This window comes from Saimiri boliviensis, chromosome 2 (assembly GCF_048565385.1).
Source record: "Saimiri boliviensis isolate mSaiBol1 chromosome 2, mSaiBol1.pri, whole genome shotgun sequence".
Lineage (NCBI taxonomy): Eukaryota > Metazoa > Chordata > Mammalia > Primates > Cebidae > Saimiri > Saimiri boliviensis.
In genome coordinates this window covers 11019922-11038624 of record NC_133450.1, presented here as the reverse complement: position 1 = coordinate 11038624, position 18703 = coordinate 11019922, and the positions used below count along the sequence as shown (strand labels likewise).

Sequence of the window (18703 nt, the reverse complement as noted above, 5' to 3'; positions counted from 1 at the left end):
ACTGACACCATCTGTCTTCATAGAAAAAGAACAAGAAGTGACACAAAAGCCTGGAATTCTGAAGGGGATATTTAGCAAACAAAATCTTCTAGTTCCACCATAGTAATATATATTTTTAGGAGCCCTTCTGTCATTTTAAATTATTTATGTTTCTTAGAAATAATGAATTTGAATTATACGTAGAAAGTGGTGGCTTTGGTATGATTTTTTAAAAAAGGAAATATCAGATAATCCATTGCTTTTTCAGTAAAACAAAAACTTAAACATGTCGTTGAACATCTGTTACTAGTACAGTCTAACACAGCACTTAAAATCCTTTAAAATCCCTGAAAACCTTTATCAAGTTACATGAATCTTTTGCATAAATGGAATTGTTTTAGCAATATTTATATTCCTTTAAGAATATATTTTGCTTTCTTAAACATAAGATTCATTGTGTTCCCTATTTTTCCAAGCCCTTATAAATAAATGAATGAAATTGCTTCTCTTCTTAAAGGCTTTATCTTCCCCTATCATGTTACATTCCTATCCCACCCCAGAGTACCTACCTTATGTCTGTTTTTTGTTTTGTTTTGTTTTTGAGACAGAGTCTTGCCCTGTCGCCAGTCTGGAATGCAGTAGTGCCATCTCTGCTCACTGCAACCTCCGCCTCCCGGATTCAAGCAATTCTCCTGCCTCAGCCTCCCAAGTAGTTGAGGTTACAGGTTTGTGCCACCACACCCAGCTAATTTTTGTATTTTTAGTAAAGACAGGGTTTCACATGTTTCCCAGGCTGGTCTCAAACTTCTGACCTGGTGATCTGCCCATCTCAGACTCCCAAAGTGCTGGGATTACAGGCATGAGCCACCGTGCCCGGCCTGTTTTTCAATCTTTGTAGATGTCTCCATAAATGTCTTAATAGCTAAATGCTATTAAACCCACCCACCGGAACTTGATCAGGTAAAGTTAGGAACCATATAAGTCCAAATAATGGAACAGCATTCACATCCCATACAGAGGACACAGGTAGGAAATATAAAGAAGAACATGGAGTTCCCCTATCACTGGCAGTTACCGCCAGGGAGGACAACTGTGTTCCCCTGCAACTTTTCCCCAGACTGGAGGGAGCATGTTTCAGATGCCATGTGATGGCAACTAAGTTCCTGAAGTTAAATAGAAGTGTGCAGGACACAAGGACATTTCTAAAGAGGCTCAATAGAAAGACATTTCTCAACTGGGCGCAGTGGCTCACACCTGTAATCCTAGCACTTTGGGAGGCTAAGGCAGGCGGGAATCAGTTTGAGACCAGCCTGGCAAACATGGTGAAACCGCATCTCTACTAAAAATACAATAATTAGCCAGGCATGGTGGCGCATGCCTGTAGTCCCAGCTACTCAGGAGGTTGAGGCAGAAGAATCACTTGAACCCAGGAGGCGGAGGTTGCGGTGAGCCGATGTTGCCACTGCACTCCGGTCTGGGGGGCAAGAGGGAGACTTCGTCTCAAAACAGAACAAAACAAAACAAAACAAAAACATTTCTCAAAGAAATGGCACTATGAAACTTCCATTCATATTAAAGACTTACGGCATACCAAAGAATATGTTATCCTAGGTTTTGAGGGACAGTACCAATGTATAGATTTTATATTTTTTATTCACTGGTTAATGAAAGAAATTTGAAGAAAGTAATTTCACGATTATTTTCTACAAACTGCCTCAAAGATTCTGTGTTAAATGCTTAGCAGATACAGGTAGAGCTAAAATTAAGAATTTATACTTCTCTGCCACGACTCAATAGCGTTCTAGTGTATTCTCCTGAGAGGAAGCTGTACATTGAGAAACAGTGGATTGAATTTTAGAAGAGGTGGAGGAGAAGGAGGGAGAAAAGAGGAAGGGAGGAAGAAAATACCACCCTTTATGCCATTTCTTTCATTTGCTAGAAAACAAACCCAGGGGCAAATGGAATCAGAGGGGGCTTCTCAGTTAAAAGCAGCCCCTGGGGTGAAGCTCAGCAGAACAGAGGCCTACCATAGTGAGCAAAGCACCTGCCGGTCAGCCAGGACTGTAGAACATTTACCCAGGTGGAACTCCAGGGGGCCTTTTAGCCAGCAGCTACTCAGTTGAAAATTTTCCCAGGGCCCTAAAGCTCCACCCACACGTTTCTGGAAAGTGCCACAGGACTTTTATTGATCACAGGTAGGAACTTTGGCTTTTTGCCTGTACTAAAGGACAGTAATTCTTTGTCCTTAGTCAGCTCCTGTATCACAGACTCTCAAAGTGCTTTAGAGACAAATAATGGGAAAGGTGAGACAGAAAGGTGTTAAGTGACTTGCCCATAGTCCCACAGTAAATCACAAGCCTCCCCTGGCTTCAGAGATCTCTGGCAATTGGGGGAGCTTCTTGCTGTGGCTGCCAGCATCACAGTGCCCTCTCACATTCTGCCAAGCATTTGTTTCCTTCGCCAGGCTGAGAGCAGTCACCAGGATCAAACACGGTAGAGAAAACCTGGCCTTTTGGGTTAGGCAAACCTTGATCTTCATCCTTGCCCTGCCACCGAGCTGTGGAACTTGGCACATTTCTCGGGTTCCTTGTGCCTCCATTTTCCCTTCGTAAAATGGGAGAATGACTACCTATCTCATAAGGTTGTTCAGAGGATGACACGAGCAAATACCACACTGCCTCGTACTTAATAATAGGCCTTTAATCTGCATCAGTTTCCCTTCCCCTTTCCTTTCCCACATCTCCCTCCTTGAGTCTGTCCTACATGGCAGCTTCAAGGCAGCTTTCTAAAGATTGCTGCCATTCAAAAGGATGTCCTATTAGCCTCGCAGGGTGCTGAATCTTTCAAACACCAGAGTCTGTAGACAACAGAGGCAAAGTCATGGAATCCAGATCCATCTCTCAGATAACTGAATCCAGCTATCCTTGTGGGTGTGAAGGAGCATCTCTTGTCTGTGTTTTCAAGAAAGATTTTTTCCCCTTGTGTTATTTGATTGAATCACCCAGCAGAGATTGATTGGGCACCACTTCTGTCAGGAGTGCTGTGCTGGGTGTTATACAGGGTGTAGGTATGAAAAAGAGAGATTCTTGCTCTCAGTCTCATTCTCTCTAGGAATTGCCCAGAAGTGAACACACTTGCCTTGACTTTGAACTCAAGGGTTCTGTACTCTGGTCTGAACTCTGCTCCTGACCAAGTCTCTTCCCCTTGTGAGCCTCATGCCTAGGGTTTGAGGGGACTGGACTAGACCAACTCTAAGGCCATAGCTCTGACAGTCCCTATTTTTTGCCTATATATTCTGCAACTGAGGTTCTTTCCTTGAAAAATTCTGGTTTCCTGGAATTGTCAAGAAAACTGGGAGGGAAAGGGGAACTGAGCAGGCAACTCATTACACCGATTAGGGCCAATACCACTTGCACATCCTTACCGAGGAGGATTTTGCTGCACGATGGTCGTCAATGGCTGTTCACAGGCATCTTCCCCAATGGGATCTACAGAACAAGAGCTCTTTAGCTTTCAAAATCCTCACAGAAGGCTTTTGGAGTTCATTTGCAGTGACAGTAAAGGAGCACTTCTGAACTAAGAGAATTCTTCACCAGCCCTGCCATTTATAGCATGGAAATTAAAAAGGGCCAATAACTAACTACAGTATGGGATTACTATCTTGAATTGCCATAGAGGGAGCATATACAATTACTAGTCCTAGAAACCTGTAATAGGTTATAAAAATTGGGTTTTCATGTTTATTATAAATTCATGTTTAATGTCAAAGTAAAGTAGCATTCAAAAAATTTATAATAAAAGCAAAGAAATACTTTAAAAGAAATGAGTGCTTGGCACAGTGACTCATGCCTGTAATCCCAGCACTTTGGGAGGCCAAGGCAGGTGGATCACAAGGTTAGGCGTTTGAGACCAGCCTGGCCAACATAATGAAACCCCGTCTCTACAAAAAAAAAAAAAAAAAATACAAAAATTAGCTGGGGATGGTGGCACATGCCTGTAGTTCCAGCTACTTGGGTGGCTGAGGCGGGAGAACTGTTTGAACCCAGGAGATGGAGGTTGCAGTGAGCCAAGACCATGCCATTGCACTCCAGCCTGGGTGACAGAGTGAGAATGCTGCTCAAAAAAAAAAAAAAAATAGTATGTAATTCTGTATTTTTATAAATATTAGCAGTTGGGCCATCAGTCCTGAAAGTAACAGGTAGTGTCATAAATTTATAGAGGATGCAGAAGAAACTCAGACAAGGAAGCAGAGAAGGAAAAAGTATATTAAAAGATTGGTGACTTTTTTTTACAAAGTTAAAAAATATAAATATAGCTGCTGATGATGAAAGTTTAAGTTTCAAGATTTTCCATTTTCAATCCTCAAATTCATTTTAGATATAGTTTCTGCATATCCTGAAAGAATTTCCAAAGTCACAGAGAAACTTCTGGCACTCTGAAAAATTGATCTACTCATGCTGGCAATTCAGTGTCCTAGAAAGAACTAGCCTGGAAGTCAGGAACTCGGGCTTTGATTCTCCTTCCTCCCATAAATATGGGACCTGAGAAGTCTTTTCACCTCTCAGAGTGCTCACCCATAAAATGAAGAGATGGGAATGATGGAGCTCATCCTCAGTCTGCCAGGACAGTGCTGGTTAAGACCTCCCTGAGCCCTGAGTGTTTTTAGTTTTAGAGATTCCACCCTACATCATATCGAATGTACTGAAATCCATTTCATCTCTTCCATGAGGATAATCATGGAATGTGATTTAGACATAACTATGTAAGTACGTGACTGTCATGCTCCATTTTGTTGATATCTTTAAAACATTGTTATTTTGCAGTTTTATTTTTTATATTTGGGAACCAGGAACTCTTTTTTTTTTTTTCAGAATCCAAAAGTTTTGAAGGCCTTTGAAAATCATGGAAGCCTTAGGTATGCCTGGCCCTGAGTGCTAGGTGGTGGGGCACGGATGGTTTGCAGCCTCTTACCCCACCCACCCCAAACACCCCATAGAAAGCAGTGTCCAGGGGGATTGGTACAGAGATGGAAGCTCTAGTTGCTCAAAGATAGCTTCGTGGAGCTGTGATTTAAGTCATATCCAGAAAGATAAGTAGGATTCATAGAGACAGAGGGGAAGGCTTCCAAGCTGAAAACCAAGAGGCTCGGTTGCTGACCAGGGTGACTGCCCTGTACAGCGACAACCTCTGTTCTTCACTTCTCCAAGAGACCAGGCTATCCCAGCAGCTGCCACCAGGTGGCAACAAGCCAAGAGGCTGCTCTCCCCTCTGCCTATTGACTTAAACCGAGGGCCTATTGCATTTTAATGGAATGCAAACGACTCTTACCAAATGTCATAATCACATTAATATTTTACTAATTGAAAATGCTTACAGTGGGATATACCACCTCCTTTAAAATTAAGCACGAGGTGTGTCGTTTACCACAATGGTGAGCTCCATGCTGACTGGAGATTCAGTGATCCAAGTGGAAAAAGGAATTGTCATTTAGTCACTGCCTAAGAAAACGTTTTCTCTTTACAATAGCTGGGATTCTGGAGCCTGTATTTAAATAGCATCTGCAAAGAGTTAAATATGATCCCTGTCTCTGAGAAGCAGGCAAGATATGGAAGTCAAGAACCAAGTGAATTCTTACACCTGTTCCATTTCTGCTCCCAACAGTCAGATGGGGAAGAAGTGGTCAGGACCCAAAACAGATTTGTGTCTGCCAGTCCTCTGTAGTAACAGTCTCACACATTGTCTCATTTAGCCACTGTATCCACACATATTGCTCAGGGATAGATCCCATCAGACCTGTATTAATAGACACGGAAACAGGCCCAGAGAGGGGAAAGAAATTGCTTAAGACCACAGGGCCAGCACTCCCAGCAAGGTCCTGTGATTCTGGTCCAGGGCACTCTCTGTCCTGAGAAAGCCATCCGTCTCTCCCAAGCCACAGTTCCCTCCAATCCCATTACCCTCAAGCTGCTGTTGCTTCTTTTCCCCTACCAAGCTGCCCCATCCTTCTCTGCCTTACTGCATCTTGGCCTAAATGTGATGAGAAGTGGGCTGAGCTGCCTCTGTCTCGTCCCCTGGGGAAGGCCTCAGGTCCTATAGACCTCAATTCTCACCAACGCAGGAGAATCTTGAGCCCCAGGTCCAGAAGTGAGAGCAAAGAAAAAGCTGCTTCCCTCCCAGGAACTGATTCTGTTTTATCCCTAGAGGCTAGCCACGCACATCCTTCTGATACAGCTTCAAAAAAAGAAAAGGTGCCTGAGATTCCAACCCACCCTCTATAACATGGTTTAACAAAGGCATCTCAAACTTAACACCCCAACCCTGAAATTCTGATTTTACCCTCCAAGCTATTCCTCCAGCATTCTGCCCCGGAGGGAAGTGGTAACACCATCCTTCCATTTTCTTCAAGGTTTTGGAGACATCTTTGACTCCTTTTTCTCATACTGCATATCCAATCCACCAATAAGTGCTTTTGGTTCTACTTTTGAAAATTACCTATAATACAACCACTTCTCCCACCTTCCGGTTACCAAAGCGGTCCAGCCACCATCGTTTCTCGCCCAAATGACTGCAAGTCTTCCTAATGGGGCTCCGTGTTTCCATCCTCACCCCGTCATGGGCTCTTGTCACTTCAGTCAGAGTCACATAAGTTAGCTCACATCACTCCTCCACTCAGCACCCTCCAGTGCATTCCCAGCCTCCACAGCTGTAAGAAGGAAATAAACCCTTGGCTCTGTACTTAGACAAACCAGTAAAAGCAGAGGGAACCATGGCCTACCCGTGTATTCTCCAGCAACCGGAGGAGCCAGGCAGATGACTGAGTGCTTGGTCTTGCTCTAGAAAAAAATCAAGTGGTCCAATGCTAGGTTTTCTATCGGATTGGAGCTGTCAACGCTGTGAGCATGGGCAGAGAGGTGACTCCCACATCCCTTGGCCAACCAGCTATTGAGCATGATGGGCCATGTATCACAGTTTGCTCTGAAGGCCTGATGCCAGTTCTGGGGTGGGTGAATTCTCAGTGCTGCGTGTCTCAGAGTTGGCTTATTTGGAGGGCCTGTCATTTTAAAAATTCTCCGCCATATGATAAACATACAAAATTTCCTTTTAGCCTCGTAGATACATCTACAGAGGGAGGATTCACCCAGACTACTATCCCCAGTAAGTGATTAGTCAGCAAAGTGTGGCCCAGAGAGGCAACTTCTTGTGGGTCACAGGTATTTGTCTCAGACCCTGATACAGGAAGCTGGGGTCTTTAGTGGGTCATTTATCCTGTCTGGAATCTCTGGTTCTTCCACTTACAAAAAGAAAAAGAGAAGAAGACAAGAAAACTTTGAGGTGAGTCTGCAGAGTTTTCTGTGGATTTGTAAAGCTCAGAAATCCTGATTCTTCAGTGAGTGTTATTTGATCGATAGATCAGTCTCTAAGTCCCGTATGTGCCCTGCTGTCCACAGGAGAAGGGTGGCAAGAGGCAACACCAAACCGTTTGCTAAGAACTTTATGTGCACCGAATGTAAGGCCTGAGCACATCTGCCCACATCTGTGTGCTCTGCCACCCATTCATCCCGCCTGTCACCAGAAAGAGGCAGAAGCAGCAGGGGTGAGCAGGCAGCCTCCATCTGCCTAGAACACCTCAGGCAAAAGGGCCTCAAGACCGGGCTTCTCTCCCACCCCTCCCCACACAGAAGCATATCACTACATTGTCATCCCAAAGCTTGCAGCCCAGATCCTGGGAACAGAACCACTCTGGGCAAGCTCACCTCTGCCTGACTCCTGCCCTGTCTGCTGGCTCTCACGTGCCCAGGCCTCCCGATCCAGCTGTGATTCACATGGCATCCAGCACAGTAGTAGTCAGGACAGTGGAGAGCAGGGGCCTCTGCAGCACCTCTGCCCTCCCTGCCCCACTGGCCCTGCTCATTTGCAGATTACAATGTACTTCTTTTTTTTTTTTTTTTTTTTTTTTTGAGATGGAGTCTCACTCTTTGTTGCTTGGGCTGAAGTGCAATGGCGTGATCTCAGCTCATCACAACCTCCACCTCCCAGGTTCAAGTGATTCTCCTGCCTCAGCCTCCTGAGTAGCTAGGACTACAGGCATGCACCAACATGCCCAGCTAATTTTTGTATTTTTAATAGAGACAGGGCTTCACTGTGTTGGCCAGGCTGGTCTCAAACTCCTGACCTCGTGATCTGCCCGCCTCAGCCTCCCCAAGTGCTGGGATTACAGGCGTAAGCCACCACACCTGGCAACAGTGCACTTCTTTACAACCTGTCCAACAGGAATAGAATTCGGCCAGGCACAGTGGCTCGGGTCTGCAGTCCCAACACTTTGGGAGGCTGAGGTGGGAGGATCATTTGAATCCAGGAGTTTGAGACCAGCCTGGGCAACAAGATCTTGTCTCTACAAAAAAAAAAATAAATAAATAAAAGTGAGGAGGAGGAGGAGGTGAAGGAGGAGGAGGAGGTGGAGGTGGAGGTGAAGGAGAAGGAGGGGGAGGTGGAGGAGGAGGAGGTTCAGGAGGAGGAGGAGGAAGAGGAAAAGGAGGAGGAGGAGGACGAGAAGAGGAGGAGGAGGTGGAGGAGGAGGAGGAGGAGGAGGAGGAGGAGGAGGAGAAAAAAGAAAAAAAAGGAAAAAAAAATAGCTAAGTTTGGTCCTAGCTACTCGGGAGGCTGAGGCAGGAGAATTGCTTGAGACCAGGAGGTCAAGGCAGCAGTTTTATTATTATTATGAACACTTTCTTATTAATGAGATATTTTGCATTCTTTTTTATATTCTCAGTCTTCAAAATCTGATGTGTGTTTGTACCACTTTGAGTGCTCAGTAGCTGCATATGGCTAGTGGCTACCGTATCCAATAGCACAGCTCTAGAATATACATGAAAATCTATATACAATTGCAGTTATGATTCTGCTAATGTTAACATTGGTAACATTTTGTGAGATTCTCATCTAGTCTTTTCCACATATAGTAGTTTTGCAAAGCTGAAGTCATGTTGCTCATGTAACTTTCTGTCCTCTTCTTACTGTTTTGCGCATCTTCCAAAATCATCAAAAGTCACAGCCACTCTCTCTAATTATATCAGACTACCCCATCACTTGGATGTGTCATAATCTTTTTAGCCACTGCCAAAATGCTGGGACAGTGACAGTGTTCCAGTGATACAAGTAATGCTGAGATGATTATTTTTTTGTATTCCTTGTGCTTTTAAGACCTCTATATAACTCTTTGTAGCATTCTAACCATTTTCAACAAAATGACCTTTGAATATCATCAGCCAGTCAAACAACTAGCAACAAGTGATGTCTGACTGACAGCTGAGACACCTTAGGTTCTCATCACTCACCTTTGGCACCTGACTGCAACCTAGGGCAACCACTTCACCTTTCACGCCACGGCCGCTCCATTTATAAATTGACTGTATTAGGTGATTTTTTTTTTTTCCTGAGACAGAGTCTTGATCTGTCACCCAGGCTGGAGTGCAGTGGCACGATCTTGGCTCACTGCAACCTCCGTCTCCTGGGTTCAAGTGATTCTCCTGCCTTAGCCTTCCAAGTAGCTGGGATTACAGGCATCTGCCACTATGCTGGGCTAATTTTTGTATTTTTAGTAGAGACAGGGTTTCACCATGTTGGCCAGGCTGGTTGGCCAGGCCACTCCTGTCCTCAGGTGACTGGCCTGCCTCGGCCTCCCAAAGTAGTGGGATTACAGATGTGAGCCAGGGCGCCTGGTTGTAGTAGGTGATTTTTAAGGTTCTTTCCAGCCCTTACCTTCAGTGATGTTTTTCTCTCACCCTCACATCTAATCAATTAACCTGTCAAGCCAGTTATTATAAGTCACCATAATCAAATAATGTTGAAGCCACCATGCAAACACTTTAAATCCATCCATATCCCCCATGCCCACTCATAGTGCTTTGTTCAGGCCCCCATCATTGATCGCCTAAAGTGGGACAAGGATATCTAGTGCTGAGAGATTAGGTTCCAAAGTTAACATCAGAGTACCAAATCACAAATAGGATTAAATGGGCTCGGCGCAGTGCTCATGCCTAAATCTCAGCACTTTGGAAGGTCAAGGTAGGTGGATTACTTGAGGTCAGAAGTTGGAGACCAGCCTGGCCAACATGTGAAACTCTGTCTCTACTGAAAATACATGAATAGGATTCAGTGAGAGGTGTGAGAACACATGGGTCTGGCACAGAAGAAGCACTCAGTGAATGTTGGCTGCATTTGAATCTGAAACCAGCCTCAAGTGACGCACCTGGATCTCATTCCCTAAAAGTTACGAAGGAGGAGTTCACAGGGAAACCCTAGAATTTCGAATGCCCTCTGCCACATGCCCTGCCCCAGACACTAGGTGCTGCAGGAAGACAAAGACTTGGCAGCTTCCCCTAAAGGGCTGACAGTCTAGAGGGGGAGATAGGAACCCCAGTGCACAAAACAAGCATGCCTCAGGCGGCGTCTTCAATGGAAAGACCAGATGGAGAACAGAACAATTATCTGAGCAAATCAGGCAAGCCTGCTGTTGAGGAAAAGGCTTAAGAAAATTTGTCCTCCTGTTTCCTTTGAGAACCAAGGGGTTAGGGCAGCCATAGGAAGCAAAAGTATTTCAGCTCTAGAAACATGGAGTTGTGGTCTGCGCCCTATGATCTTAGGCAAACTATGAGGCTGCTTTTTTATTTCAGTATCTTCATCAGTAAAATGGAAATAGAGTAATACCAGCCTTGCACAAACATACCCACCTACTGGACTGAGTTGTTGTGAGGTTGAATAGAACAATTACGTATGGGGAAAGCAGTTATTAAAGGGGTGACCTAATAGCTAACATAGACAATGGACAATGTGCCTCCTAAGAATGTGCTCTGAAAGCAAATGTTTAGTAATCATAAAAAGCATGTGTAATGAACTTTTTTTTGTTTAGTTAATTTTATTTCCCTATTTTTATTAAATAGAGTTGGGGTCTTGTTATGTTGCCCAAGATGAACTCGAACTCCTGGCCTCAAGCAATCTTCCCACCTCGGCCTCCCAAAATGCTGACATTACAGGGGTGGGCCACCACACCCAGCCTGTACTGAACTTTATAAGGCAATTTCATGTGCATTTACTTTGTTTCCAAAATCCTGTGTAGTATTATCATTTGTTCCTTTTGCACTTAAGGGCTGGGCATAGTGGTTCATGCCTGTAATCCCAGCACTTTGGAAGGCTCAGGCGGGTGGATCACAAGGTCAGAAGTTCGAGACCATCCTGGCCAACATGGTGAAACCCCATCTCTACTAAAAATATAAAAATTAGACAGGTGTGGTGGCACACGATTCTCTTGTGGTTCAAGAGAATCACTTGAACCTGGGAGGCAGAGGTTGCAGTGAGCTGAGATCACACCACTGCACTCCAGCCTAGACAGCAGAGTGAGAATCTGTCTCAAATAATAATAATAATAATAAATTAAAAGTTAAAAAATAATACTGAGATTGAGGGAGCTTAACCAACTCATTCCAGTTCCCACTGTGAGGGCCAGATTTCAGCTCTCTGACTCGCTGGTTCTCTTTCCCTACACTGTGCTGCCTTCTTATTAAAATCCTTATTACCAAAGCATTAATATTATTAACATAAATATTAATAATGTTTGTGACATATGTTTCCCTTTGACCAAGGACACTAAAACATCAAAATAGAAAGTCTGGAAAAAAAAAATGTCTGACATACCAGAATAGCAAGTTCACTTTCTCATATTAAGGAAAAGTAGCTGTCCCCGTCTGATTTACATTTCATGCCATACAGCAGGAAATATTTAAGTTGACAGATAGGATATTTACAACTGCAACAGATACTTGGCAGTTAGTTTTTAACAATTGTTGCAAATGTGATTTATTTGCTGTTATAAAAGGGCATTACTGTGTGAATATGACTCCTGAAATTAGCTTCAGTTTAGCAAGGGGCCTTGACAGCTTGACCTCTTAATATCCTTATAATGATGCCATTTACATTCAATGCTTACTCAAGTCACTCACTGCTAGATTTGTTTGAGAGGAGGCCACTCTAGCAGATGTATTATGTATTTTAACACACAGTGTTGGTGAGTGGGGCAAATGTAGGCCTTGTAAGAGGAAAAACTGTTTAATCAAGTCTTCATGAAAATGTGTTAGTTTCCAACTTCCTACAGTGAAAATGCATTACTGCTAATTACAGCATCCTCCAGAAATACTTCATGTTTTCTCCACAAGACATTTTCATGGCAGGTCTTACATTAAACACGAACATGTTCTGATCCTCTGCAACTTTAGTTTTTAATTTCGCCGGAGCATTATTACACAGGATAAAGATTGGCTGGGCCAGGATCAGGAACTGGGAAGAAGGTAGACTTGGAGCCAGGTAGAATTGGATTCAAATCCCAGCACCACCACTTCCTAACTCAGTGGACTTGGTTACCTCCCTGAACCTCAGTTTCTTCATCTGTGACATGGGCTTGTTATTTTTCAGGCTGCCAGAGAGATCTGAGATGTTTATGAAGCCCCCAGCTTCATAAAAACTGTAGGTACTTGATACATGGGGCCTGTTGTGTTTTTGTTGCTTGTTTGAAGCTCAAACAAATGTCACCATCATGATGCAGCCCTGATGTCATTAGACAAACCCATTCTGTCCTTTCTTTCTGCTTCAGTAGTACTTCGTTCCATCCCATTATTTTATCATATATAACACGGTATTGTTTAATTGGTTATGTATGTATCTGTCTTCACCTTTTTTTTTTTTTTCTTTCTTTTTGAGACGGAGTCTTGCTCTGCCACCCAGGCTGGAGTGTAGTAGTGTGATCTTGGCTCACTGAAACTTCCACCTCCTGGGTTCAAGTGATTTTCATGCCTCAGCATCCCAAGTATCTGGGATTACAGGTGCATGCTACCATGCCTGGCTAATTTTTGTATTTTTAGTAGACATGGCGTTTTGCCGTGTTGGCCAGACTGGTCCCGCCTCAGCCTCCCAAAGTGCTGGGATTACAGGAATAAACCACTGTGCCCAGCCTGTCTTCAACTTCCTGATGGCAGGGCCTATGCCTATTTACCTTTGACTCTCCAGTGACTAGAACGATGATAATCTCTTGAACACTGAACTGAGGAGGATTCCGGGGGTGCTTCTGGATTCATTATGAGAATGGAGGATGACAAGGGCAATGAAGGTTGATTTGCCACAGGAGAGGGAAGAAGTAACATGTGACCTACTTTTATCATTGCCAGTTTAGCACATAGTAGATGCCCAGTAAATATTTGTCAAAGGAATTAATGGACATTACTCAGTTACCTAGCAGTTAACATTAACTTGTAACTAACGTCTATTTTTTAAAGCATTTTTATTTTTATTTTTATTACATCATACCATTCTTCTAATAACACTGTGGTACAGGTAGGATAAGGTGTTATTACCAATTGACAATTAAGAATACTGTGAGCCGGGCGCGGTGGCTCAAGCCTGTAATCCCAGCACTTTGGGAGGCCAAGGCGGGTGGATCACGAGGTCAAGAGATCGAGACCATCCTGGTCAACATGGTGAGACCCCATCTCTGCTAAAAATACAAAAAATTAGCTGGGCATCGTGGCGCATGCCTGTAATCCCAGCTACTCAGGAGGCTGAGGCAGGAGAATTGCCTGAACCCAGGAGGCGGAGGTTGCGGTGAGCCGAGATCGTGCCATTGCACTCCAGCCTGGGTAACAAGAGCGAAACTGCGTCTCAGGAAAAAAAAAAAAAAAAAAGAAGAATACTGTGCGGTTGTAGGATTGGTAAAATAAGATTACCCTGCACTCTCATGAGAAAATGGGGGTAGACCTAAGACTTAGAGGCCAACTATAGGTTTCCCTTAAGTATCATCTTGAGGTTCCCAGAGGGGCTGTCACGGCTTTTTCCAAAATCAGAGCAAACTGCCCTTTCTCATATTCATCACTCTTTTCCCCTCTTTCTGCTCTACTCTAGTTTCCCACTCTCTGAAGCTTCTGTCCGGCCGCATTTTCTCAGTAGAAAACCTGGCACTGACCACCTGCACTGACCTGCAAGCCATGGGCAGAAATATCAGAGTCAACACGAGCTTTTCAAGACTCGGCATCTCTGTCGGATTGTCTTGGCCATGTATTTCTGTAACTTCCTGCAAGAACGTCGAATTTTCTGATTGGAATCAGACTCCATTTTCCAGTTGCACAATGTAGAAACAGAAGCGAAAACATCTACTCAATTAAGACGTGGCCACTGGTTTCACTTAGTCTGATGTAGTTTGGTCTAGATAGGCAGAGTTGGGGCCTTCGCTACTGTTTGCTGATCTCACCCTCACGTCACTTCTACATCTCCTGTTTTAATCAGGTGTGGGCAACAGGCCTTAACCTCGCATATAGTGACCAGCTGGCCCTGACTCAGCTCACCTTATACCTGACAAACGGCCATCTGGATTGCAGTTTGAACACCCTGGAGGTGCCCCGCTTCGTTCCAAAGGAAAAGAAGAAAAACAACCGCATTAGCGCGCTGTCAGTGCCGGTAAGTAAGAGATGCTTCCTGAAGGTTCTTGGTTCAGCAACACTCACTGCCACTGCCCGAGCTCTGTCTAGGAGCCCGGCTCTTTGAGTACAGAAGAAGAAAGGGCCTCAGGCAAGTCACTGGACCTGTCTAAGTGGGGTCTGGGAATGCAAATGTATTGGCCAGAGGAAAGGGAGAAGGCATTCGGAATGAAGCTGCAGTCCGTGGAAGTGCGAAAGAACGTGGGGCTCCCTTCTCCTTTCCCTGGGCAGGTACACCTACACCCATTGCCTCTGCTACCAGCTGTTTCTCACAACACCCATATTTTTCTAGTCCCAGTCTCTTTTGTGAGCTTCAGATTAATGGGTCCAAAATCCTATGGAACATCTCTGCTTAGAATCCTCAGAGTTGGCTGAGTGCAGTGGCTTATGCCTGTAATCTCAGGACTTTGGGAGACTGAGGCAGGTGGATCACAAAGTCAAAGGATGGAGACCATCCTAGCCAATATGGTGAAACCCCATCTCTACTAAAAAAAAAATTAAAAAATAAAAAAATTAGCTGGATGTGGTGGCATGCACCTGTACAGCCAGCTACTTGGGAGGCTGAGGCAGGAGAGTTGCTTCAACCCAGGAGGTAGAAGTTGCAGTGAGCTGAGAGAGATCACCCCACTGCACTCCAGCCTGGGTGACAGAGAGAGACTATGTCTCAAAAAAAAAAAAAAAGAATCCTCCAAAACTGCATTGCATTCGTCATTCTTCCTGTACTTCCTGTTAGTGGGTCAAGCCAGAGGCTGATAAGATAACCCCCAGTCCCACATCCCCTCAGCAAGCAGGTCGTGTTGAGTCTAACTGCTAAGATGCCACTAACCTGACCCCTCCTCTCTCCACAAAGATAGTGTCTTAGTTTCAACTTTTTCCATCTCATACCTGTATTCCTCCTCACTAAGATTCCCTGCCCCATCTGTCCCTTCAGTCTAAACAGACACAGCACTCAAGGTGGCAAGGTGAAAAGCTAGTCTGAGTGTGTTGTTCCTCTGTGTGTGATTTCAATGGACTCCTGTGATCTTCAGGAAAATCCCACTTCTCAGCTTGCTTAAGGAGCCCCATCATGATCCACCTCTTTCCACAGCTACCACCTCCCTTCTCATCACTAGCACCATCAGTGACAGGACTGGGGCCAGAGTCCTGGGGCTGCGCAGGTGATCAACCTCAGCGCCCTGAGTAGCAAAGGGCATAGACCTGTGGGGACAGTGGGTGCTTGGTTGAACAGGCTAGGTTGATCATGGAGAGAGAGAACAAAAGTCAAGGGGACCAGATGCCCTTTGTGCCAGGGTGTATTGAGGACTCTCTGGCCACACTGCTCTCACAGCTGCCAGAGGGTTTCTTTGGCCTTAGAACAGTGGCCTTCACACTGTTTTTTGTTGTTGGTTTTTTTGTTTTTGTTTTTGTTTTTTTTGCAAACGAAGCTCTACTTGAAATCCAAATATGTCAAACAGATAAAAGAGAAACTCTGGTGAATAGAGACCCAACACAAGTGTCCCAGAGATGCCTTTTCCAAGTGGTCTCCTGCCTGTCTGGTGAACCCCTCTGGGTCCAGGAGACACCTCTGGATTTGAATAATCTTTGACTCTTCCCAGGATCTCTGCAGTCACGATAAGAAGAGCACCTGATGTCTTGTGGGGGGCGGTGCTCAGGCAGCCTCCTTCCTCCCCTTCTCATCCAGTGAGGTACCAGCAAGGACCTTGCTCACAGGAATCCCCTTGATCTCGTTCCTTGTAAGAAATGAAGCAGAATTGGTCTGGAGAGGAGAAACAGACCTCTTTTAATTATGACCAGGACCCTGCTAAGAGGCTTTCAGGTCCAACTCCACCTGTGGCCTCCATCCTAACCCGAGGGATGTGCGAGACTCTATGTTCAATGCTAAAGGGAGAGAGAGCAGTGACACTTGAGCCCTTCTGGCCAGTGAACCTAACTCTCTGTCATTTCTGCAAGAAGCTGGGGGTCAGGCATGGTGACTCACCCCTGTAATCCCAGCACCCCTGTAATCCTACTTCTGTAATCAGGCCGAGGTGGGAAGATCATTTGAGCCTAGGAGTTTGAGAGCAGCCTAGGGAACATGGCAAAACCCCGTCTCTACAAAAATATAAAAATTAGCTGGGCTTGGTGATGCATGCCTATAATCCTAGCTACTGGGGAGGCTGAGGCAGGTGGATCACTTGAGCCCTGGAGGTTGAGGCTGTAGTGAGTCATGATCATGTCATTGCCCTCCAACCTGGGTGACAGAGTGAGACTCTGTCTCAAAAAAAATAAAATAAAAGTAAAAAGCTGGAAGCAAAATGGTATTCAGCACAAATTTCCAAAGACAATTAATTGCAGCTTTTAAGTATGTTGCTTCAGAAGGCTATCAGCAGAAGTTGTGCTTTGAATGAGAAGCACTGTCCCATTATCCCCATATGGCCTATAGGTTTCATTCCAAGCTGTAGGCAACACTCTCCTGTGATCAAGTCTTAAACACTTTTAGCAACTGCATGCGCACAAAAGGGAGGCATTATGATCTTCAATAAGGCAAATGCCTCTTCAATCACTGGAGAAAAGCTATGTAGGTTTTCTGATGTAGGAACAAATTGAGAACACACTTTTAGAAAGATATAAACAGATGTTCCCAGCCTTGAGCCACTGTGCCTGTGTTGTGCACACATGCTTCTGTGCATGTGTACACACATGATCAGCGATTTTTTTTAAAAGAAGCATGTGCACAAGCACACACCGCACAATTCCCAAGCAAATCGAAGCCTCCTGAACAAGGGTGAACAGACTATGATGCCATCAAGTTTATGATCAGGCAGTGATCATAAACCCCTTTGAAGATTGAAGAAAAAGAAAAGGCACAGATGAAACCACACTGATAATGAGAGCGCATTCAGAACTAGTGCCCAAAAAATGCTTCCAGTGTGGGCCCTTTTCTTTAATAATATGCTGTATAGGAGGGAAGCAAACACCTGCCTGGACTCTCAGAAGAGCTGTTGTCTCATCTCAGAAACAGGTGGCAAAAGTGTCACTCAGACCCACTTAGACCAGGTGAATGGGTTTCTGATTCACTGACCTCTGCAAAGAACCACTTAAATGTGTGTGAACAAGGCCTGATAAATCATCCCAGACGTGCATGTTTTAGAAATGAAAAGGAATCGCCTAACAGTGTTCTAACTTTCAATTAACGTTCTGTCCAAACTGCATCCATCGTTACCCTCTTCTGTCAGTTTTCACTCTTCCTCTCTCTTTCTGGAAGACTACGATTGGTGACTGTCCAAAAGGGAACATCTCTGCAGACACAACCCAAGTCATTTATACACATTTTAGCAGCACATGATCTGTAATGAATGATTAAGTAAAACCTTTTGTGTTAAATTATGATGTTAATAATGATTCTGTCTTCTGTAATTTATTATAAATTCTCAAATGCTTCGGGTTTGATTTTGATAGAATGCAACAACAACAGAGTTTATGTGATGACTTTATTTTTAGAACTCCTTCTTTGAAGGCACACATTTCCCTGCTACTGCTGCTACTGTAATTATGTACAAAACCAATCACTCATTAGAGTTAGGATACATTATCTTCTAGACAGATGAGGCTAAATAAGCAACACATTAATAATTCAGAGAGCAGTTCATTATGCATGTGGATGCCTGCTTCATAACTGAAGTAAGAACCTCATCAGCCTCTGCCAACCCTTAAACAATAGTTCTGTGTTATTGCAGCCACATTCAAGTTTACGCTTGTTAAACTGCTACTTGGGTTATTTTATCAAACATTCATTTATTTGTGGTCCCTTACTGCCGAGAACAGATTTTGGAAGCTCCTTTTTTAAGTTAATGATTTGAGCAATGGGTGTTATTAATTCTCAGAATATTATAAACATGATTAATTTTCAGGCAGAGATTTATTACATAAGGATTTCAACTATGTCAACTGAAATGCATCACTGTCAAAACAAGTATCATGGCGAAAATAGAATATGTTCCACACTTCAAGTGCTGGTGCTCAGAACTAAATCAATTTAAATTGTGGCTGAAGCAAAATTATATTCTCCAGTGAAAAGGAGTATTTTGAGCTTCCTTTATTTAGCTTGAAGCATTCTTGTTAGATCGTGATTTAGAAAGTTAGTTTAATAAGACTAGACTTCTACCAAGAATATTTTGTCTTTTATTTTTTTCTCCTGTTTTACTAGAAAAGGCTAACCTCTGAAATTC

At 44.0% G+C, this 18703-nt stretch overlaps 1 protein-coding gene across 3 annotated transcripts in view; it reads left to right on the top strand.

Moving 5' to 3' along the window:
* IQCH (IQ motif containing H) overlaps positions 1 to 18703 on the top strand; it is a 267605-nt gene that overhangs the window by 215555 nt on the left and 33347 nt on the right. For all 3 annotated transcript variants that reach the window (XM_074392752.1, XM_074392750.1, XM_074392751.1), the window contains one exon: positions 14305 to 14475. In XM_074392752.1, the coding sequence (XP_074248853.1) occupies positions 14305 to 14475 (171 nt within the window). The remainder of the gene's footprint in view (positions 1 to 14304; positions 14476 to 18703) is intronic.